Here is a 23,717-nt window from a genome sequence, read left to right on the forward strand (position 1 = left end):
GGCTGCTTTGCCGAGGCAACAGGAAGTGTAGACAGAGTCCATGGATGGGAGGCTGGTTTGCGTGATGTATTGGGCTGCATTCATAACCTTTTGTAGTTCCTTGCGGTCTTGGGCAGAGCAGGAGCCATACCAAGCTGTGATACAACCAGAAAGAATTCTTTCAATGGTGCATCTGTAAAAGTTGGTGAGAGTCATAGTTGACATGCCAAATTTCCTTAGTCTTCTGAGGAAGTAGAGATACTTGCGTTTTTAAATGTTCTTATAAATATAACAGAGGAAATCTACCCTACAGTGACCAGAGAAAAGTCTTGTGTAAGGTAAGGCAAATTTAGCACCGATATCAGGACGTTCTTCACAAAGAGTAATTATTATTTGGAATGAACTTCTGGGTGGTTGATTACAGGGATGGGGGACTGTAGACTTCACTGACTGGGTGAGCAAAGCTGGGCTGAACCCTTACATATTTCTCTTGTGTTTTTGTGACCTTTTGAAAAGCATGGTTGTGAATCCTTAAAGGAATAAACCACCAAATAAACATATCCAGTGATTTGTTGCTCAATAATCTTATCAAGTGTAATAAAGCAAACCCCAAGACTGTGCATCTTCCTTAACCCAGAAAGCCTATTGTTATAAATCTGGTGTTTCAATTTGCAAATTCATATTCATAACCCACTTAACTCCGAGCTACATTTGGCGTTTTAGTTTTCCATTTATCACGATTAAAGCTAACAGTGCAAATGAAGAAGCTAGATGTTGTCCTGTACGCTTTCATATGGTTGTCTTTTTATTTTTAGCTTCCAATGAATCAGAATGTCAAAAGTGAGGAGGAAGGTTACAGTTGAAAATTCAAAGACCATTTCTGAGAGCACGTCTCGTAGGCCCAGTGTGTTTGAAAGGCTTGGGCCTAGCACGGGGTCAAGTGCTGAGGTCAGTATTTAAAAATGGGGACAGCTTCTATTCTCCAGTTTTTTTGCTAAATATTTTCTTAAAAGGATACTCTGGACAAACAGAAACCAATACTGTCATATAATGAATGGTACAATTGCATTTAATCATTGCAGTGTTTTTAATCTAATATTACCGTTGAATTCAATTTATATTTTTCGATGCATATTCTGAAAAAGAATTGGCAATTCCCTGATCCCTTTTGAAATTTATTTCTCCACTTGCATTGTATACTGTTCTCAAGCTGAGGGGTTTTAACACACTTTATAATACCACTGCGACAAACCAATTTAAAATCAAGTTCATTATTACTGTGACAGATATTTATATATATATATTTATATTTACCTCCATCATATCTCAAAACAATGGCTCCCATTACATTTTTAAAAATTATTTTGTGTTTTTCCTTTATTGCCTGAAGCAACACAGACCAGATGGTCAAGAGGACTCCCCAACTGTAGATGCAAATGATCATTGATCAGGGAAACAGGATAGATTGAGGTGGGGTACTAAGGGGTAGGGTAGGGAGTGTCTGTCCAGAGATTTGCTTAAATCAAATGCAAGTTAAAGCTTCTGGATGAGGTTGGGTGACTTCTGGTGTGTCATAAACACCTCCTAAACCTTTTGAGTTAACAATTGGATAGCAGAGTAATTTACCCCAAGCCAAAATGTTAACACAGACAGTAGGAACTGATCAAACATTTGGATTCTTCTTCGATATGTTTCTCAGATGCTAAGGCTGATCGTAATTTAACCATCTAGTTTTAATCAGTATAGTAATTTTGAATACTTATTATTTTACACTTGACACATATTAGCCCTTACTATTTAGTTTATTTCCTGATAACCAATCGCCTACCTCTCGCTAAGTTAGTTTGGTCTGTATTGTCTTGATCATTTGCGTATAGTACAACAGTTTACAGGTTTTTTTAACTCCTGAACTTCAATGAACTAAAAACCTACAGCCATCCATCAGAGAGTCATTGATCTGAAAAAGTATTAATGGCAGCATCCTGAGCAATGTTTTTGCACCAACTTCAATTTTTTGGGCTGTATTTTGAAAATATAAATGTGCTTAGCAGAAGTGACATGAGTAATGATCTGAGAATTGGGTAGTATATTGTATGGGAACTCAATCCTATCACCTTTGAGAATTACTGAATCCTACCTCCACTCCCATCTCTACTGACTCTATGAGCTACTCACGGATAGTCGCAATCCAGTTCGCCTCTGGATTTCAACCTCATTCAAAGAGAAAACAAAGAATAGTTGGTGAAGAAAATATTCCTTCCATAATAATAGTTAGTGAAGAGATTACTCCTGCCACTAATGTAGTAGGGAATTTTCTGAGGAAGAGGGTCAAGGCATATTTTTAGCGCAGACTAGAGACTCATCCTGGGATGTTCCTGATCTAGAAGCACTTAATAACACCAAGTACCAAAATTAGGAAACTGTTCCAATTTCAGATATTAACTGTGTCACCTTGATGACCGAACTCATTAAGCTTAATTTAATATTTTGATGTGTTTCTGGTTCCCTGGAGTACGACTTTTAAGGTACAATAGAAAGATGTATTCATGAACATTTTGTATTAAATGGTTTTGAATACTGTACTGTTTGCGTTTTCACATTGCACTTTGTTCAGATGTGTGGCTGTGGTGCCCAGAAATAAAGCACAGAATTCACACTGTGGCATCAAGCGTTTGACTGATATTGCTGATTCACCACTGTGCTATGGTGTGCTCCATACTTCTCATTTTGTGTCATCTGTTTGTCAGATTTCTCTTTATAAAATCATGATATTAAAAAAGGTTGTACCGCAGTGATGCACTCAACAGGCCTTGTTAGATGATCAACATAAAATGCAGCGTTTCTTCCGTTTCATTTTCTCTTGTTCCGAGAAAAATGTCTCCTGTAAAAATGATAGAAAGGAAGGTTAATTTAGGAGAGTTGGGGATGCTTATAACAGTCGATCATTTTATATGAAAAGAATGGTTTCAACAATGCTGAAGCAGCCTGAAGTGTCTGGAAGTTTTTAAATATAGCTGTTGTGAACATTCAGCACAACTCATACTCATATTTCATGGGTACTCTTGAATGTTTCTATGCATTATACCACTTTGTAAAATACTGCTTCTTTGTATGTTTGAAAAATGCTTGAGGCGCAATATCAGTATCATGTTTTATAACTCATGAGGTTCATTTCTTTGTAGTATCGTAAGATTTAGACCATAAGTTTAAGTTAGAAATCACCTGTATCACCACCAGTTTCCTTTCAAGGATCATTTTATAATCCTGTACTTGATAGACATATTAAATGGGAGCTATTTAGACTTTAGCTATAACTTTATAATATGAAGTTAGAATGCTTTGGTAACATTTGTAATACATTGGTGTACATTTATAGTATAATTGTCAAAATTATTTGAGTCACAAGAAGGCTTAGTAAAAAATCTTGACCCTTCAGGCACATTAACTCATGAAACATCACTCACCGGTCATTGTAATTGAAAGAATGAGTCTTCACACTTGTGATATTTTTAGCCATGCTACTAAATAGAGTATTCCACATGAACAAGACAAGGTAATCTTGTCATAATGTAGCATGAGGTAGCAGCATTTGTTGATTCCTGCTACTTTTCCCTGTCGGCAGCTATTGTTTAGGTTTCTTTAATTATTGGTAAGCAGTTTGGATTTTATAGTTGGATGACAGTTGACCTCTCAGCTTGCTCTGCACTAGTTAGGATAAACATTATTGTCTGGAATAATTTTTTAATGTCCAAGTATTCTCATTTAAAAGAATATTGTTGATAATCACTTATGTGAAATTTCATTAAATGTGGGGACTAATTACTGTATATCCATGAATCATTTATTCCCTATCAAACCAAAATAAGCACTCTCCTTACTTCATAGCTCCCTATATTCTAAACAGTAACTTCAGAAAAATTCTAGACAAATTCAAAATTCAGGCTACAATGTTACGTCCATGATATAAAATACTGGGAATGCTCGGTAGGTCAGTCAATATCTGTGCAGAAAACTGCCAAGTTTTCCTTTATGGGCAGACTCCTCTGAGGAAACTGTTCCCTCCACAAATGCTGACTGACCTGCTGAGTGTTCCCAAGATTTTCTGGTTCTGTTTCAGATTTCTGCAGTATTTTGCTTTTTAATTACATTTTTAAATTTAAGCAATTTATGCATTACACAGAGGTTTCTAAATTATAGTATGTTATATGGAAGATTTCCTTTCAGAAGCTCTAATCGATTATAATGTATTTTTTTATTGTAGGTACAAAAGTTTTCCTAATCAGTTTTGAGACCCATAATGTACTTGGTTCATAGCTACATTGAATAGTCAGGATTGAAATAATGTACCTTTATAACTATATTAGCAAAATGACTTGATTTCTGTGGCTTGCTTCAGTGGTTTGAAGTGTTGTAATTCTTACCTGCACAGATGAAAAAGAGGAGCTGAGTTTGGAAACGGGTCTTACTTCTTAGTTTCCAAATGTGACAGAAGTTATGAAAATTAATTTCCCTGGATGGTGCAGCACTCTGAATCAAATTCATTTTATGTTCAAAACAAGAAAGGTGTGGGTTACTTAAATTAAGGAGATGTGAGTTTCAGATAAAGCTCGGCACAACATCGTGGGCCAAAGGGCCTGTTCTGTGCTGTACTGTTCTATGTGAGGGTGATGGACTATATAGCTGTAAAACTAAGCTTTTAAATCTTAAGTTGATGAACTAAAAACGTGCCTATGTAACCCTAAAACTTTCAGAACCAGGGTGTTTAATAGGCAAACAAGGTTAGCAACTCCTTTGTGTCAAAAGATGTATAATGAACCAAGTACATGAAGCTACTGAACAGAAGGTTATAACAAGTCAGCAGATGCTGAGCAATTTGAGTCTCCATAAACTGACTACTTTGTTAGTTTGCCCAGAATGACACTTAAAGAAACACCAATGTTAATGATTTGCTCACATCAGCAGCATTTTTAATAGCTTCATATATTAAAACTAACAAATAATAATCACCTAACAAATAATTATCAGAAATACCTTGAGCTAGAGGGAGGCACGTATCTATCTGGTTTTCATCATCCCTGTATCTAGTTTGTTAGTAGAAAAAAAGTTTTTAAAAGTTATAAATTTTCAGCCCATTTATAATAGTTAGTTTCACATCACAGTGCCCAGAACTGGGAATTAACGGCGGTCAGACAAGCTGCAACGGGAGTGAGGATGTCGCAAGACATACAATACTGACATAACCATGACAGTGGATCTGCTGGTAGGAGTATCTACAAGCAGGACAGGACAGAAAACCCCTGATATTCTGAATGTTCGTAATTAGTTGTGTTCCAAATTGCTGCAAACATCTTGTAAAAGTTTATCCACTTACTCTCGGAGTTACTAATTCACGTGGTAGCAATTTCAACTTTATTTTCATTGCATAGTCAATGAAACTTGGGAGTTTTTTCATTGTTTGGACTCGAATTTCTGTTAAAGCTGGGAACCATTTTAGGAAATAGAAAATGGGATTAGGGAGATGAATGAAGTTGGGGTCTGCTGTACTCTGGTAACTTCCTATGAATTCTGTACAATGGTCTGCCTATATCGAATCTTAGTTCATAATTTTCCAAATCTTGTCACAACTTGCATTATCATTTAGCACCAGTGTCAGAAATGTATTTATTACTCCATATACAGTAGCTTGCTGCAGTATTGGCTTTCTTTGAATATTTTTGAGAATTTTATACTCCATTGAACATTTTCAGGTTTTTGTGAATGTTACATTGTATCGAAAGGCACTAACCCATTTTGTAAATACTTCACCAAAATATCAGAGGTGAAATCTTTGATTATTTGTAATGAAAGTATGGTTTTTATGACAGAGTTTTCAATGGCAGGTTTTATATAAAAGTTATAAACTGAGCAATCCATGTTCATTATATTGATCCAATCTATTTTTAAAAAACTATTCTCATCAATTGTATAATTACAAATTCCCTGTATTTTTATCTAGACACAATGCCGTAATTGGATGAAAACTGGCCTTTGTCCATATGGGAACACTTGTAGGTTTACGCATGGATCCTCACCCAGAGGTAAAGGATATAGTGCCACATACAGAAGGTAAAACATAAATGATTTTTAAAAACTTCAATTATGTTAACAGTTTTATAGATTAATAGAATTTTACAGCACAGAAGGAGGCCATTTGGCCCATCATGTTTACACCAGTTCCCGAAAGAGCTACCCAGCTGGTCCCATTCTCCAGCCCTATCTCTGCAGCCCTCTAAATTTATCACTTTCAAATATGTATCTAGCTCTCTTTTGAAACCTCCTATGGAATGTGCCTCCACCACTCTCCCAGGCAGTGCATTCCAAATCCCAACAACTCTGAGTAAAGAAGTTTCTCCTCATCTCAATCATAGCTTTTTTGATGACCATCGTGAAACTGTGTCCCCTAGTCACTGACATACCAACTAGTGGAAACAGAATATCCTTCTTTAGCCTGTCAAAATTGTTCATAACTTTGAACACCTCAATAAGGTCACCTCTTAATCTTCTCTACTCCAAGGAGAATAAGCCGAATTTCTCTAATCTTTCCTTGTATCTAAAATTCCTAATTCCTGGTATCATTCTAGTAAATTTCCTTTGTGCTCTCTCTCTAGGGCTTTAACATACTTCCTTAAATAACGTGTCCAGAACTGAACACAATACTCCAAATGTGGTCTGACCAATGATTTGTAGAGGTCTAGCATCATTTCCTTGCTTTGATACTCTATGCCTCTATTTATAAACCCAAGGAGCTTATAGGCCTTCTTAACTGTTTCAACTTGCCTGGTCACCTTCAGAGAATTATATACTTGAACCCTGAGGTCCCTCTGCTCCTGTACTGCCATCAAAGTTGTACCATTGAGTCTGTATTGTCACCCCATGTTTCTTCTAAATACATTACCTCACATTTCACTGCATTGAAATTCATCGGTCAGGTGTCTGCCCATTTGGCCACCTTGTCAATGTCCCTCTGAAGTTGCTCGGCATAATCCTCACAATTCATTATACTCCCTAGCTTAATATCATCTGTAAATCAAAATCTGTTTTGTAGGACATTGTAGCATGATTTCTTTCAGATCGTCCGCTATAATTTATATATATGATACATTAATTCTATTATAAAATAACATGCTTCAAATTACTAAGAGTAACGCTACAGCAGATCTATTGTATTTCAATATTTATTTTTAAAAGGTATTTTATCTACCACATGGCCACCTAAAGTTGGCTCAAATTTCATATCTACAAATCAGGAAGATGTCATTCCAATGAGCAAGCAATAATCAGCAATCAAAAACCTTCAATTTTGAATTTTATAAGAAAAAAATGAAAATGGGATGATGGACAATAAAAAGGAGGGAATGAATCAATCTGATACTTAAAGTAGTTTCTAAAATGTTTTTGAAAGCTATCCTCAACCAGCCAGCAGTACAAAGGTTACAAAAAAACTTAAAGTATAAAATAAATTTGAAAAAAAATCATCTTTCTTATAAAATTCCCCAACTAGACATCTCTCTATTTAAGTTTTAACCTCAGTGTTAAACTTGAGATTTCTTACAATCAATGGCCACTGATTGGACTATTTTACCACAAGCGTGGCAACATGACTGACTTTGAAGCGGCTTTGTGCTCATTAAGCCAAATTGCTCTTGACAAGTGAAGGACTGGAACTGTACGAAACATTAAGTTAACTGCAGTTGGAAAAAAAAACCTACCTATTGCCAATCATAAACCATCTCTCATGCAGTATCGCAGATGGGTTCAGGTATTGCCAACTTTGTATATTGACGGGATTAAATAGGAGACTGGAATCTGGAAGAGGGAGTAGGAAACCAAGAGCCTGAGAAATGTGGACCAGGAAAGGGATGGGGTTGGGTGTGTTTTTCTTCAGTTTAGTGTATTTTTTGCCTACTAGGTAATAATTGAATTAAGTGTTGATTTTAGTTTGTTTGTTGCAGTAAAAGTCTTAAAATGTGAAATCCTCTGCAATTCTTTGCATTGGTCGCTGGGAAATTAATATTTCTTTTAAAGTTATTGTTCTTTATGGGATCTTAAGAACTCAGAAAATTAGTGAATGCTAAAGATTTTAAAGAATATCTGGAGATTTCCATGTTAAATTGTAGAAGAAATAGAAGTCTAAGGGAAGTGAGCATGCATCAATAAGGCTATTTTATTACATTCTGTGCACCTTATTGAGTTGTTACTTATGTTTTTTTTGCATTCACTGCACTTTGACAAAGTGCATAATACTGAGGAAGCACAACTATTTCTGCACAAAATAAACAAAACTTGATGCTATAAGTGGCAATTTTGAAATTGTATTTAATATGAATCTAAAATGATTGTTGCAAATTTTACATGGTAGGAGTATAATAGGTTTGACGGTATATTAAAACAAGCAGCTTTTATCACACTATGTGGGATCTACCAATTTGAAAATCATGATGTGTCCACATTCATTTCTGCTTTCCCAATCATGCAGTAATTTTAGAGAGTTACTTTGTATAACGTATTAGTAACAGGAATGGAATCCCCTTTGCCCTCCAGCCCATAAAACAGTGAGAAGAAAACTCGTACCAGCTATTAGATTACACACATGCAACAGATTTGACGAAATAGAAAGTCAATTTGAAAGAAGTGACAAATTTAGATGAGAATAAGTGAAACTTAAAGCAATTCAAGATGAAAATGAGAGATAACTGACTTGCCCCAATATTTGATAAAACTGGACGGCAAGGAGAGAATGGAGCAAACGACCAGAGAGAGAAAAGCAATTGCAGTACTCGAAGAATTATCAGAGCTGTCTGGGCATCCAACATTGCATGTCTATAGGATCCTTAGCACAGGAAAATGTTCACTTCATAAAGGCTGGTAAAGAGAAAGCCTTCTTCAAAGAGAATTGCCAAGAGTGAAGGCCAAGGGTAGTGATATACCAAGTCACTTGGCACTTTTTTACATGTTAAAATGTTAAAATGATGATTGCTCATCTTGGCTGGAAATAGACTATTTTTCTAAGTGCTAAAGAAAGGAAGATTTTGTTTAATAAAGTGGAGAAAATGACATGAAAAAAGGAACTGAGTGAACAATAAGACAGCCTAAGCAGACCATGTTTCATATGATGAATATGACTCTAGTTTGGAATTGTGAAGTTGAGTGAGCTGTATAGATTATCCGTAGCACTCACTTTGAGGTCTGTATTTATACCACACAATTCTCTTTCAACTCTAATTTGTCCATCATTCAATGGGGAAGTGGCTAGCTCCTCCAATTCAACAATTTCATTGAATGCATTGCTAGGATCCAAACCTGCTGTTTGGGGCCTGAACTAATGAAATAGTTGTTTGTCTCCACACTCTTCCTTGCCCTTCGGTTGCATGGTTGGCCTTCAGGGCATCAGTGACTACGTTCCAAAATAATGCGTTGTGTGGGAGGCATCTTGGATATTTCTGAGAGATGTAACAAGACATCATATAAATCCTGATCCTACTCTGCAGCGCCAACCCCTACGTTCCCATGCTCATCTTTATCGGGAGAAATGATTGAATGAGCTTAATTATTTTAAAAATACTTTGCGGTGTACTTTATGATGTCACGGTGAAATTGTTGTGACTTCAGAATAGTTATTATGATCTCACAAGGTTATATTTTCTCTGAGGACAGTGAAATTTATGACTAAAATCCCTTGAATGCAGAGTCTGCCTCATAAGTGAAAGGAATATAATTTGTTTCCATTCTCGAGGAGGACTGAAAATCTCGTCAGTGCCACAGGTCAAAATGAGTTGTAGGCTTTCAATTTTGCTGTTTTCCTAGTTGATAGCCCAATATGTATATGATAAGTACAGTATAAATATGTGAATATGCAGATTTTAAAAAAAATAGTGCCATGATATAAATTGTGAGTGCAGCAATTTAACTTTCATGCAATGGAGCTTAAACCATGTGAATACGCAGCTTTAAAAAAGTTGTTGTGGTTTTGATATATGTGGTGGGTGCAGCGTTTTAACTTCCATGCATTGGAGCTTATAAAATATGTGAATATGCAGCTTCTGAAATATGTTAGGGCTGTAATATTTATTGTGGGTGCAGCAGTTTAATTTTTATGCATTGAAGCTTGAAATGGTCAGCAATATTTTGAGATTTCTTCTTGGTTGACGAGTTGTTATTAAGCTTTTTAAGGACAGAATTGCCTTTTTTAAAACTCAGGCTGAAACAAAATTTGAAACTTCTTCAGGTTAAAAGTAATTAATAGTATTTAATGTGAGCGAATGGAAAAATTAATGACTTCAGAACAATTTGCTTGGACATGCTAAGCATTCCTGTTGCTAAGTTCAAGTTGAGCTTAGTTTTGTCAGTTATTATCTACATTGTGACTTGTAAATTGGAGTTATAATGGTGGTAATTACCTGTAAATATATCACCTGCATGTCTCTAGTGCAGTGGCCGTGCATGCCCTCTCTGTGCTTTGGACCGAAAGACTAGAAATAAGAATCCCTTAAGAAAATTTCTGCTTTGTGTCAACAGAGAAAAGTGTGTTACTTTATTTTGTGGGTATACAGATCTCCAGAAAGGCCAACTGGTGATTTACGAGAGAGAATGAAGAACAAAAGGCAAGATGTGGAACCTGAGCCACAGAAGAGAGCCCAGGATGAGTCTTCATCCCCAACAAGGGTGAGAAAGAATCCCATTTCAGAATTTATGGATTTCACTGACAGATATTCCAGTGAAGGTTGACCCTTTTACATTGGGTTAGGGGCTGATTTTTGTTCCTATATGAAAACATTCAAACCAAATTGTTGAGAATTTTGTAGTGGTAGTGGAACATTTTGGGCTGCAAATCATAAATATTTTGTAAATATTTGTCAGTGTCCATTAATAGCTAATCTGAAGGCTGCTGAAATAAAATGATGTCTAGTCTTTTCAAAGCCAATTTCAAGTAGAATAACCCAATTTCTTATTTTGTTACAATGCAAGCTAGATTTAATTGCATTGAAATTTTGGACTTTGGAATCTATGAAGCTTATAACAACTAAAGCAATTCAAGGTTGTTTCTATATATTAAAATGTTTGGGAAAGTTGAATACTGGTGATTTTAAAAAGTTGTGATTGAAATAAGACTTGCCTACAAAGGATGTGCCAGAATTCTGTGCTTGTAAATGGATAATGACTTCTTGGTGTAAATTTTGATGCAAGAGCTAATGAACATACAAATTAGGAGCATGAATAGGCCATTCGGCCCCTTGAGCCTGCAGTGCCATTCAATCAGATCATGACTGGTCCGCTTGTGGCCTCAACTCCACAATCCACCAACCTCTGATAATCTTCGACCCCATTGTTAGTCTACCTACCTTTTCCTTAAAAATATTCACATACTCTGCCTCCAGTGCACTCCAGGGAAGAGAATTGCAGAGATCCATGACTTTCCAAGAGAAAAAATGTCTTCTCATCTCTGTCTTAAATGAGACCCCCTTTATTTTCAAACTGTGTCCCTTAGTTCTAGTCTCTCTCACAAAGGGAAACATGCTTTCAGCATCCACCCTGTCAAGTCTCCTCTGGATCTAATGTTTCAATAAGATCACCTCTCAAACTTGGAAACTCCAATGGTTGCAGGCCCTGAATTTCCAATCTTTCCTTGTAGCTCAAATTATGAAAAAGCAAACCAAAGGAAATAACCTGCAATATATCCATTTTTGTTTGTGGCAAAATGAAAAACATTCTCATTTTATTTAGAGGGATACTTCAAGGAGCAGACACAGAGAAAAAGAAGACGCTAACCTGAAAATTACAAAGGAGCGCACTCCTGAAAGTGAGGAAGAGCCGGCTGATTGGGAAGCAGGCAGGGATGGTAAGTGAGGCCTCGTTCTCTGATCAAAAAAGACTGGCCTGTGAACATAGCATCTATAAAATCACTTTCAATGGGAGACCAAGGTTACGGATATAATTATAACAGTATATTTTGCAAATACAATAAGACAATTCAAATAAAGTGAGTTGAAAATCAACCAAACAAAGTTGCTTTCAAGCATTTCAATAACTTTTCTCCATCTGTTTGCCGCTAGTCTGTTCCCAGCCAGAACACTGCACATGCCTGCAGAGTGAGACCAAGGGAGAAGGTTGAATAGTGCTTAATGTTACAAATGTTTAATGCTTGGAAATAATTCCTGTTTGGAAAGTCACTTTTTAAAATTTTGATATTTCACTAAATGGAGTTGTGTGTGTGTGCGCGCGCGTGCAGGGGTGGATTTGTCCTGCTCACCCAAGTGGCTGCGCGATGACTGACTATTGCCATCTTTTGGGAATCAAAAACAGTGGTTTTAATGGTCTTCACCTAGGATAAGATGACAAAGATCTAAAAAGACCCATTAGTGAAATAAGGAAGAAAATACATTTCACAAATTCTGTAGGACGAAAGGTATAGGGCTGAGGGTCAACATTTTTATAAAGTGACCAGAGGGCAGAGAGGAATCTAGGACTAAGTGCAATGTTGGTGCTTAACATTGCAATATGAAAGATTTTCTGATACTACAAAAGTGAGAATAACTGAGAAACCTAAAGAATGCCAACAAGGCCAAAACAGAGGAGGAGCAAGAATACATAACTAATGGAATACTTCTTTAAAATACCAGAAAAGATGCAAGAAATATGCATTCCATAACTAGTGATATTTCTAGTAAGATTAACAATTTCAATGTAATAAGATGGAGGTTCCCAAAGAGCTGAATAGCACAGTCCTGAAAATTCTTGAAATGCCTTTCTGGTGGCCATGATGGGATTGCATCCACATGATGCCTTTGATCGCTATATTTCTTTGGCATGGGATCAAGATTTGAAAATAAAATGAATCTTTTTAAGAGCTTCAGTCTGTTTTGCCTGGTGTAGACTCTTTGAGGTAGGTTCTGTCCTTTTGGAGGGTGACATGCTTTATCTTGCTCAATGCTGACCTCCAGTATTACACCAGGTTGCTACTAAGCCAAGGAAGCGTGAACCCCAGGTGTAGGGAGTTGCTGTCCCTCTGGCCGAAGTCGCCTCCTCAAGAGTGAGTGGAGCAAAATCCCAGATAGATTCAGCACACCCAGGTCCCTGCTCTTTGATGTGATCTGCTGGACTACTGGAAATATTTGAGGTCCTAATCCTAAGGAAAGAATTATGTTTATTCAGAAGCAATGGAAGTTGAGGGGTGCGACTTTTATGAAGATGTCAGTTAAATACTTGGGCCTCTCTGAATTCTGTATGAGCCAACGTGGAATCTATTTCAAAAATATCACTCGACCAAGCCAAATAATTACAAACCCATCTGATAAAATAATGGTAAAGGCAAAAGAGCTCTGACAAAGAGTCATCCAGACTCGAAACGTTGGCTCTATTCTCTCTCCACAGATGCTGTCAGACCTGCTGAGATTGTCCAGCATTTTCTGTTTATAATAAAATAATGGAATTAGCTGTCGAAGATAAACTTGAATTCTCCTGTATGATTAAATACATTAAATATCAATTTGCATTCAGAAGAAGTTCTTGATTAATCCTGTTGATTTTTCTGATGAGTATATTGCCAATTGTACTGTAGAAAGGCTCCTTTCTGGTGTACCTAAACTGCTGAAAGCTAGTTGCCAAAGTTCCACTCAAATAACTACTACTTTGACTTAAAATGTTGAGAATTCAAATAAACTTTGGGATGAAGAAGAGATTGTTTGAATGGTACCAGTGGTAGAAGGGAGAGTGCCTAAGGGATTAGTGTAGGCATGTTTATTTCAAATTTAGTTCAACAACTTGTGTTGCTTTTGTATTATTCAATCCTGATCTGAAGTGGAAAAAAAATAGATTCTGAAACTTAGTTACATATGTAGATGATATCAAACATCGGTGAGGAGTTAAATGAGTTATGCCAATGTATAAATAAGACAAAAAGAGGAAGATGAATTTAAATTTAAAGATGTATGCGTAAAATGTGCACAAATAAGTGTTCGAGATCTTGGAATATTAGTACACTATGCTGTTCTGCAGTGACTTGACAAGTAGCCAGCAGAGCGAGTGGGATGCTGAATTGTATTAGCAACCCAGAAGAATATGAGGCTGAGGGAGTTATACTTGAGCTGTAACTATTGATTCTTTCGAAACAATGCAGTTCTTATTATAGAATCATAGAATCCTACAGTGCAGAAGAAGGCCATTCGGCCCATCGAGTCTGCACCGACCACAATCCCACCCAGGCCCTATCCCCATAACCCCACGCATTTACCTTAGCTAGTCCCCCTGACACTAAGGAGCAATCTAGCATGGCCAATCCACCTAACCCGCCCATCTTTGGACTATGGGAGGAAACCCACGCAGACACAGGGAGAATGTGCAAACTCCACACAGACAGTGACACAACCGGGAATCGAACCCGGGTCCCTGGCGCTGTGAGGCGCCAGTGCCGCCCTTATGAATAGTTAAGCTGAGTCAAGGCATTTAACTAGCAAGCACCTTATTACTTTTGCAAGTAAATGGATCACAATTGTCAGGTCATAAATGAGAAACTTCAAAAGCCCATGGGTTTTTTGAAAATATTTTTACAGTTTCATAATTTCAGTATTTCTGACTCATTTGGGCGAGGTGGGTGGTGAGATAAATTACATAGTACTTACCAAGCATGTTCATTTTTCATGATAATATTATGGGTTTACAGATTCTGATAATGGAGATATTAACTATGATTACGATCATGAACTGTCCCTTGAGCTGAAGCGGCAGAAAATACAGCGGGAACTGATGAAACTTGAACAGGAGAACATGGAAAAAAGAGAGGAAATAGTCATCAAGAAGGAGGTTTGTGAGCGAGGAAACCTCTTAACTGTAATCTTGCAGTAGTAAGATCGTGCTGTGCCAAAGCATTCTAACAATTGAGAGTGTGACATGTTTTTCAGTACTTAAAACTGAGTAACTTATTTCCACAGCCTGAATTTGAACACATTGTTTTTTTTAAGTTTGTTTATTAGTGTTGGAAATAGCTTACATTACCACTGCAATGAAGTTACTGTGAAAATCTCCTAGTTGCCACATTCTGGCGGCTGTTCGGGTACACTGAGGGAGAATTTAGCATGGCCAATGCACCTAACCAGCACGTCTTTCAGACTATGGGAGGAAAGCGGAGCACTCGGAGGAAACCCATGCAGACATGGGGAGAACGTGCAGACTCCGCACAGATTGTGGCTCAAGCCGGGAATCGAACCCAGGTCCCTGGCGCTGTGAAGTGGCAGTGCTAACCTCTGTGCCACCCAAGGTGCTAAGCATTAGCAACATTTTTACAGCAATGTTGAACTTTTTATTGTTTGCATTTATAATTACCTTTAAATGTCCAAAAATGTACGGGTTAGGTTGATTGGCCGTGCTAAAAATTGCCCTTAGTGTCCTGAAATGTGTAGGTTAGAGGGATTAGTGGGTAAATATGTAAGGATATGGGGGTAGGGCCTGGGTGGGATTGTGGTCGGTGCAGACTCGATGGGCCGAATGGCCTCTTTCTGTACTGTAGGGTTTCTATGTTTCTATAATGATGTAATAATAAGGCATACCATCAGTTTTTGAGCAAGTATTTAAGGATTAATTGAGGGGGAGCGTGCAATTGTGCAGTTAACTTAACATAACTCGACACTTTGAAACTTTTATCTTTTGGAAACACCACCGTTTTCTTTCCCCCACCGCCTCACCTTACTCAAGTCTGTTAAACAAATTTGTTAAACAATTAGTTAACATATTTGTAACAATATAGAATACACACAGATATAATGGAAATTCCCTAATCTGTCTCCTTGAATGGGAAAGTTGTGAAAGGCAGAGAATTGTTTGTTAAACAGTTGCTTTATAAATTCCATTTCTTATGCATACGGCTTTTTAAAAAGATTCATTGCCAGTAACTGAAGCTCCCAATCTCAAAGTTTATTTAAGTTTTAAATGTAGAAGTATGTGTTTGATTTCCTCCTGACGCCTGTTAGCAGTAGACAGTAAAGGCAAATTAAGTTTGCAGCTTAGGTAGTGATGTAGGTTGAGAGAGTACATGTATCGTGGACGCTTTGTGCGTTATTCAGGGACAGTTGTTTAGAAGACTACAGCTTCACTTCTTTCACAAATTTTAATGTCTCAGTCCAGATTTTTAAATTATATGTCCTAGATTTCTCCAGAACCGGTGAGAAGTAAGCACTCCCCATCTCCAAGAAAGGCAAGCAAATCTCCTAAACGCAAAACAAGTCCAAAGTTATCTTCATCTGGTAAGAAGGAGAAAAAAGCATCAAGATTTTCCTCTCCTGTAGGAGATCAACAAAGGTGGGTGTGATGGTTTTAAATTGTATTTTAAATATCAACACTCCCTAACCGCTGCAAATTGGGGGATGTTATGGTTTGAGAAACTTCCCATTGATCTGAGTCACAATGGGTTTCTAATAATTACCTTTCCTCAGATATCAAGTTATTGTTGGAAACTGGGCCAACTTGTATCTCATTCACATATCTGCAGGAAGGGGCGCCATCTGTAAGTAAAGCAGAAATTTAACAAAAGAAATTCCCTTCTATAGCTCTAGATGCCACTGTGTCAAATTGTGTAGCTAAAAACTAGGTTTTTGCTACACCATGTGCCGAACTGACTGGTGAAGCACAATCCCTTCCCTGTTTTTTTTTCATATGTCCAAAAGTGAGATAAACTTGAATTTCAAAAAATAGCAGAGGCTGTCCTTGCAAAAAATGCCGTTAACTAGAAATAGGGTCAGCACTGGGCCATGAAAACCTAGACTTCTATCATCTTCAGTATCTGTTACAATGATGGTGGTTTGTCCATCAGTGTAGATGGCGGCAGCCTGTGCTTCATTGCCAGATTGAGACAGGTTGTGGATTCTTGTGACTAAAGTCTGATTTTTGCAAGAAATGTTTCTACATGCTTGGATGTCACTGACTGAAGGCCTGATTTTTCCTCCGTTTCCTGTGGGCTCTCTTCTTTGGCTAGCTGGATTTGACTTTCTTTAAGCTTTGCCACACTACTTTGAATCATAATTTGCCAATATTTCCTGTCACAATCATCATGCTTCCACATATCTGTTAAGATTCTGCATTTATTTAGGCAGTACTTGTCTTTTGAACTGACCACCATATGGCCTTCAGCTCACTCTAAACTACCCCCATGTCTAGTCTAAGAGATGGCCTTCAGAATAGGGGGATAGCCCACCTCACCTGTGCTTGTAACATCATTGCCTCTGTGCCTGGCATATCTACTCTTCTGAACATCTCAGTGATCTTGTGCCACCATTGAATTTTCATGATCCATCTGAGATAACCTAGGTGAAGATGGTTGAGTTTTCTGATGTGGCAATTCTTTAAGTGACGCAGCTGTTACGCACGTATAGTCAGGATGTTACAGCTGTTGCTTTGTAGACCTTAAGTTTTCAGATCAGATTAATGCTCCCTTCACTTCATAACCTCACAGAATCTTGCAAAAGCACTGCTGGCTTTAAATGATCTATAGTTCCCCTCATCGCCTAGGTATGCATTGCTTCCTTGATAGGTTCATCTATTCAGTTTAATTCAAATGGCGTGTGTTTTTCATTGATATAGGGCTTTTCAGAGGTAGGCTGGTATAAAACTTCCATCTGCTTCAGATTGTTGGTGAGGCCAGTTTTCTTCCAAGTACCTGAGAAATGGTCCACACTAACTCAGGTCGTCTTCTGCACAGGCACCAGCCATCTGCAAACAAAAATGAACTTGCTTGACTATCTGATGTTGTACCTGTTAATTCTCAGATACTTTCGACCAGTTTACTTACTCAAAAGTTTTACCCCGGTGCTCTTATTTGCAAGATGGACAAAGGACAAACACAAGTAAAGGTTCAATAAGTTTATTATGAATAATAATACTATTAACCCTTAAATTACCCACATAAAACAAGAGGATACCCCAGATTCAAGTATACTACCCACAAAGATGATTTAGTTAAACTGCAGGCCCGATTCTCTGAGTCACTCTGGTCCATCGTCACGAAGATGAGTCTCGATAGCAGCTTCTTCCTTCCTTCCTTCTCTGGTCAGTCTTCCGGATGGTCAAGGTTGCCTCCCTTGTCGGGTCTTCGCTGCAGGTGTGTCTGAGATGCCCCCTGCCTGCCTTTCTAAAAACTTCTCTGGTTTCTGGCCAATGAGGTCCCGAGAGGGGGTCCCAATACCCAGTGGGTTTCTTGATGTCTGCCTGACAGAACACTGGAGCCCGCCCCCAGGTGTCCATCTCCATGGTGTTACTTACATGTAACCCGTGCGATGATGATCTGCTGGGTCTCAGTAGAGTGCAATGATCTTTGATGGGTGATTGATGGGCCAGACTCAGATATGTTTCTGTGTATTTGTATATTTGACCTTAGTCAAGTCTGGCCTGTCCGAGGTTTGACTGTGTTTGATTTTAATATGCCCAATTTTTAAATTTAGGATACCCAATTTAATCGGCCTTAAAACTAGACCCTGATTATATTATCACACTGATGTATTGTAGTTGTTGAGGACAACTGTAAATTGTGCCATAGTTATCTTCATAAGTAATTGATAATTAATCTGCTAAACCTGGTTTATGTTTATCTAAAGATTGCAATACAGAAACCCCCCTCTAGTTGGCTAATTGAGTTAAAAAGCTGCAGTTAATATCATAGCAGAGCAGTCTGGATTGTAAATGAAGTATTCAGCTCTCTATCATTGTCGTGGCTGCATTTCCTGCAATCGTATCATTAAGTATACAATTCCTGATTTGGTTCCCTGAGAGGCATTGCTATAGTTTTGATGGAAGGCCATTCGTCAACACTGTTTTTCTCTGCAGGTGCTGCCTGATCCACTGAGTTTTTCCAACTTTTTTATTCTTATTTTAACCATTGAAAAGTGTCCATCGCAGTCCCTGACAACCCTGCACAGTCATTCCTTCTCTGAACTCTTTTTCTCATAAGCTCTTTAGTAATCTGCCCCCTCCAGAGCACATTCCACATCGCAGTATGCTTCTCTTTGCCTCTCTCATCCTGAGCCCTGTCCTGTCTCCACAAATCCCCAGCCTTCACCTAAACATATCAGGTATTATTGCCTATGGTGTAACTATTGGAATAGCAGACTCTTGGACTGGATCAGCAATATTTACTGCTCGAAAATGCAAATGGCCTCCTTTGTGTCTCGAAAGGGAAAACTATGTTCTTAAATGGCTAAGAAAAATCTGGAAAGTAAACAGTGAGATTCCTCTTTTTAAGGAAGAAAGCTGTTTATTGATGGCACATTTGTTACCACTGCTGCCTCACAGTGCCAGGGACCCGGGTTCGATTCCGGCTTGGGTGACTGTCTGTGTGGAGTTTGCACATTCTTCTCGTGTCTGCGTGGGTTTCCTCCGGGTGTTCCTCCCACAGACCAAAAGACATGTTGGTTAGGTGCATTGGCCATGCTAAACAAGCACAACAAGTACTCCTGCTTGAGTACTGCTGGGGGGGACAGCCCGCCTGGGGGAAGCAGCAGTGGCCGTGTCTCCGCAGTGGAGTCCAGCCCTGTAACTCAGAGGGCTAAGGAAAAGAGGAGGAAGGCGGTATTAATCGGGGACTCGATGGTGAAGGGGACAGACAGGCGTTTCTGCGGAGGTAGGCGGGATTCTCGCATGGTGGTCTGCCTCCCTGGGGCCGGGATCCAGGATGTCGCTAGTCGCGTCCCGGAAATCCTGAGGTGGGAGGGAGAGGAGCCTGAGGTAGCGGTACATATTGGTACCGCTGATGTGGGTAGGAAGGGAGAAGGGGTCATGAAAAGGGAGTACAGGGAATTAGGGAGACAGCTGAGAAAGAGGAAAGCAAAGGTAGTAATCTCAGGATTACTGCCTGTGCCACGGGAAGGTGAGGGCAGGAATGGAGTGAGGTGGAAGATGAATGTGTGGCTGAGGGACTGGTGCAGGGGGCAGGGATTCAGGTTCCTGGACCATTGGGACCTCTTTAGGGGCAGGGGTGATCTGTATACAAAAAACGGGTGGAACTTGAATCACACGGGGACCAATATCCTGGCCGGTAGGTTGGCTAAAGTTACTGGGGAGAATTTAAACTAGATAGGTTGGGGGGAGGGGAGCTAGAAGAGTTGACTAGGATCAAGGAACTAATTGATGGGGTGGAGGATGCAGGGGTAAGGGGAATTACAAAATTAATGGTAGAGGAGAGGGTGCAAGTGAATGAAGGCGGTAATTTAGATAAGGGAGTAGAGGGAGAGGGTGTTCGCGACTCATCAAAGCGGGTCCAGATAAAAGCTGGAATAAGGACACTTTGCCTGAATGCACGAAGCATTCGGAACAAGGTATATGAGTTGATGGTGCAAATCAGCACGAGTGGGTACGATCTAGTGGCCATTACAGAAACGTGGCTGAAAGGTGACCAGGACTGGGAGATGAATATCCAGGGGTATCAGGCGTTTAGGAAGAATAGACAGGAAGGAAAAGGTGGTGGGGTCGCGCTATTAATAAGAGATAATATCAGGGTAGTACTGAGGGATGACATAGGCTCTGAGGAACAAAACGTGGAATCGTTATGGGTAGAGATGAGGAATAGTAGAGGGAGAAAGACACTAGTAGGTGTGGTATATAGGCCCCCAAATAATAATGTTGAGGTGGGGAGGGCTATAAACAAGCAGATAAGGGATGCGTGTAAAAACGGAACGGCAATAATCATGGGGGACTTCAACATGCACATTGACTGGCAGACTCAAGTCGGTAAGGGTGGAATGGAGGAAGAGTTCTTAGAATGCTGTCGGGATAGTTTCCTTGAACAGCATGTTACGGAACCGACGAGGGAACGAGCTATTTTGGATCTGGTATTGTGTAACGAGGTAGGTAGAATTAAGGATCTTATTGTGAAGGACCCTCTTGGGTCTAGTGACCACAATATGGTCGAATTTCTGATTCAGATGGAAGAGGAGAAAGTTTGGTCCCAAACCAGTGTCCTCTGTTTGAACAGAGGGAAATATGATAGGATGAGGGATGAATTGGCTAAGGTAGACTGGGAGAGCAGGCTGGCAGGTAGGATAGCTGAGGAACAGTGGAGGATTTTTAAGGAGATCCTTTTCAGTTCTCAGCAAAAATATATTCCAGCAAAAAACAAGGATTGTAAGAAAAGGGAGAACCAGCCGTGGATAACGAAGGAAATAAAGGAGAGTATTAAAATAAAAACAGCTGCGTACAGAGTGGCCAAAAATAGTGGAGAAACAAGTGATTGGGAAAAATTTAAGAAACAACAAAGAGAGACTAAGAAAGCGATAAAGAAAGGAAGGATAGACTATGAAGCTAGGCTAGCAATTAATATAAAAAATGATAGTAAAAGTTTTTATAAATATATAAAAAGGAATAGAGTGGCTAGAGTGAATGTTGGACCCTTGGAGGACGAGAGGGGGGAGTTAATAGTGGGAAATGAGGATATGGCTGAGTCTTTAAATAAGTTTTTTGTGTCGGTCTTCACGGTGGAGGACACAAATAGTTTGCCAAATATTAACGATAGAGGGTTGGCAGCAGGAGAAATACTTAATACAATTAATGTAACCAGAGAGGCAGTGCTGGGTAGACTAATGGGACTGAAGGTGGACAAGTCCCCGGGTCCGGATGGAATGCATCCCAGGGTATTGAAAGAAATGTCAGAGGTAATAGTGGATGCGTTAGTGATTATTTATCAAAACTCGTTGCATTCTGGGGTAGTGCCGGTTGATTGGAAAACGGCTAATGTTACGCCGCTGTTTAAAAAAGGAAGGAGACAAAAGGCGGGTAACTATCGGCCGGTCAGCTTAACGTCTGTAGTAGGGAAAATGCTGGAATCCATTATTAAAGAGGAGATAGCAGGGCATCTGGATAGAAATGGTTCGATCAATCAGACGCAGCATGGATTCATGAGGGGAAAGTCGTGCTTGACGAACATGTTGGATTTTTATGAAGATGTGACTAGGGCGGTTGATGGAGGAGAACCGGTGGATGCGGTGTTTTTGGATTTCCAAAAGGCGTTTGATAAGGTGCCCCATAAAAGGCTACTGAAGAAGATTAGGGCACACGGAGTTGGGGGTAGTGTGTTAAAGTGGATTGGGGACTGGCTATCCGACAGGAAGCAAAGAGTCGGAATAAATGGGTGTTTTTCCGGTTGGAGGAAGGTAACTAGTGGCGTGCCGCAGGGATCGGTACTCGGGCCGCAACTATTTACCATTTATATAGATGATCTGGAGGAGGGGACGGAGTGTAGGGTAACGAAGTTTGCAGACGACACAAAGATAAGTGGAAAAGTGAATCGTGTGGAGGACGGAGAAGATCTGCAGAGAGATTTGGACAGGCTGAGTGAGTGGGCGAGGATATGGCAAATGGAGTATAACGTTGATAAATGCGAGGTTATACACTTTGGAGGAAATATTAACAAATGGGATTACTATCTCAATGGAAACAAATTAAAACATGCTACCGTGCAAAGGGACCTGGGGGTCCTTGTGCATGAGACGCAAAAGCCCAGTCTGCAGGTACAACAGGTGATCAAGAAGGCAAATGGGATGTTGGCCTATATTGCGAAGGGGATAGAATATAAAAGCAGGGATGTCTTGATGCACCTGTACAGGGCATTGGTGAGGCCGCAGCTGGAATACTGTGTGCAGTATTGGTCCCCTTATATGAGGAAGGATATATTGGCATTGGAGGGAGTGCAGAGAAGGTTCACCAGGTTGATACCGGAGATGAGGGGTTTGGATTATGAGGAGAGGCTGAGGAGATTGGGTTTGTACTCGTTGGAGTTTAGAAGGATGAGGGGGGATCTTATGGAGACTTATAAGATAATGCGGGGGCTGGATAGGGTGGAGGCGGAGAGATTCTTTCCACTTAGTAAGGAAGTTAAAACTAGAGGACACAGCCTCAAAATAAAGGGGGGTCGGTTTAAGACAGAGTTGAGGAGGAACTTCTTCTCCCAGAGGGTGGTGAATCTCTGGAATTCTCTGCCCACTGAGGTGGTGGAGGCTACCTCGCTGAATATGTTTAAAGCGCAGATGGATGGATTCCTGATCGGTAAGGGAATTAAGGGTTATGGGGATCAGGCGGGTAAGTGGTACTGATCCACGTCAGATCAGCCATGATCTTATTGAATGGCGGGGCAGGCTCGAGGGGCTAGATGGCCTACTCCTGCTCCTATTTCTTATGTTCTTAAACTCACCCACAGGCGCCGGAGTGTGGCGACTAGGAGATTTTTACAGTAACTTTATTGCAGTGTTAATGTAAGCCTACTTGTGACACTAATAAATAAATTTTAAAACTTTATGAGCACCTTTCATGAGCACAGGACTTTACAGCCAATGAAATAATTTTTGAAATGTAATCACTGTTTTCTTTTAAGTTTTCTTCTGCTGTTGGCTAAAAGATGAATATAGCGAGGGCACTGGGGATAATTTCCCTGCTCTTGGCAATAGTGTCATGGGATATTTTACTTCCAATCGGGAGGGCAGATGGGACCTCAGTTTGCCATCCCATCTGAAATAAATCACCTCTGACAGTGCAGCATTGTCTCGATGCTACAGTCAGCTTTGATTTTTCTGCTCCATTTTGCTGTGGGATTGGAGTCACACATGGGCCAGACTGGGCAAGGACAGCAGATTTCCTTTGCTTCAGATAGATTCTCACAACACTCCTGTGGTCATGGTTACCATTACTGGTGCTAGCTTTTTTTTCAAATTTATTTAATTAACTGAATTTAAGTT

At 39.4% G+C, this 23,717-nt stretch overlaps 1 protein-coding gene across 15 annotated transcripts in view; it reads left to right on the forward strand.

Moving 5' to 3' along the window:
• zc3h13 (zinc finger CCCH-type containing 13) overlaps positions 1-23,717 on the forward strand; it is an 82,431-nt gene that overhangs the window by 13,256 nt on the left and 45,458 nt on the right. For 12 of the 15 annotated variants that reach the window (XM_078232235.1, XM_078232245.1, XM_078232237.1 and 9 more), the window contains exons 2-7: positions 795-927; positions 5,975-6,084; positions 10,569-10,680; positions 11,740-11,854; positions 14,675-14,814; positions 16,154-16,305. In XM_078232235.1, coding sequence (XP_078088361.1) covers positions 811-927; positions 5,975-6,084; positions 10,569-10,680; positions 11,740-11,854; positions 14,675-14,814; positions 16,154-16,305 — 746 coding nt within the window. In that variant the 5' untranslated portion in view covers positions 795-810. Of the gene's footprint in view, positions 1-794; positions 928-5,974; positions 6,085-10,533; positions 10,681-11,739; positions 11,855-14,674; positions 14,815-16,153; positions 16,306-23,717 lie in introns of all 15 variants that reach the window. The other 3 variants (XM_078232242.1, XM_078232244.1, XM_078232243.1) reach the window with 2 other exon arrangements.

The sequence above is a fragment of the Mustelus asterias genome, chromosome 17, assembly GCF_964213995.1.
Source record: "Mustelus asterias chromosome 17, sMusAst1.hap1.1, whole genome shotgun sequence".
In the NCBI taxonomy this organism is placed as follows: Eukaryota; Metazoa; Chordata; class Chondrichthyes; order Carcharhiniformes; family Triakidae; genus Mustelus; species Mustelus asterias.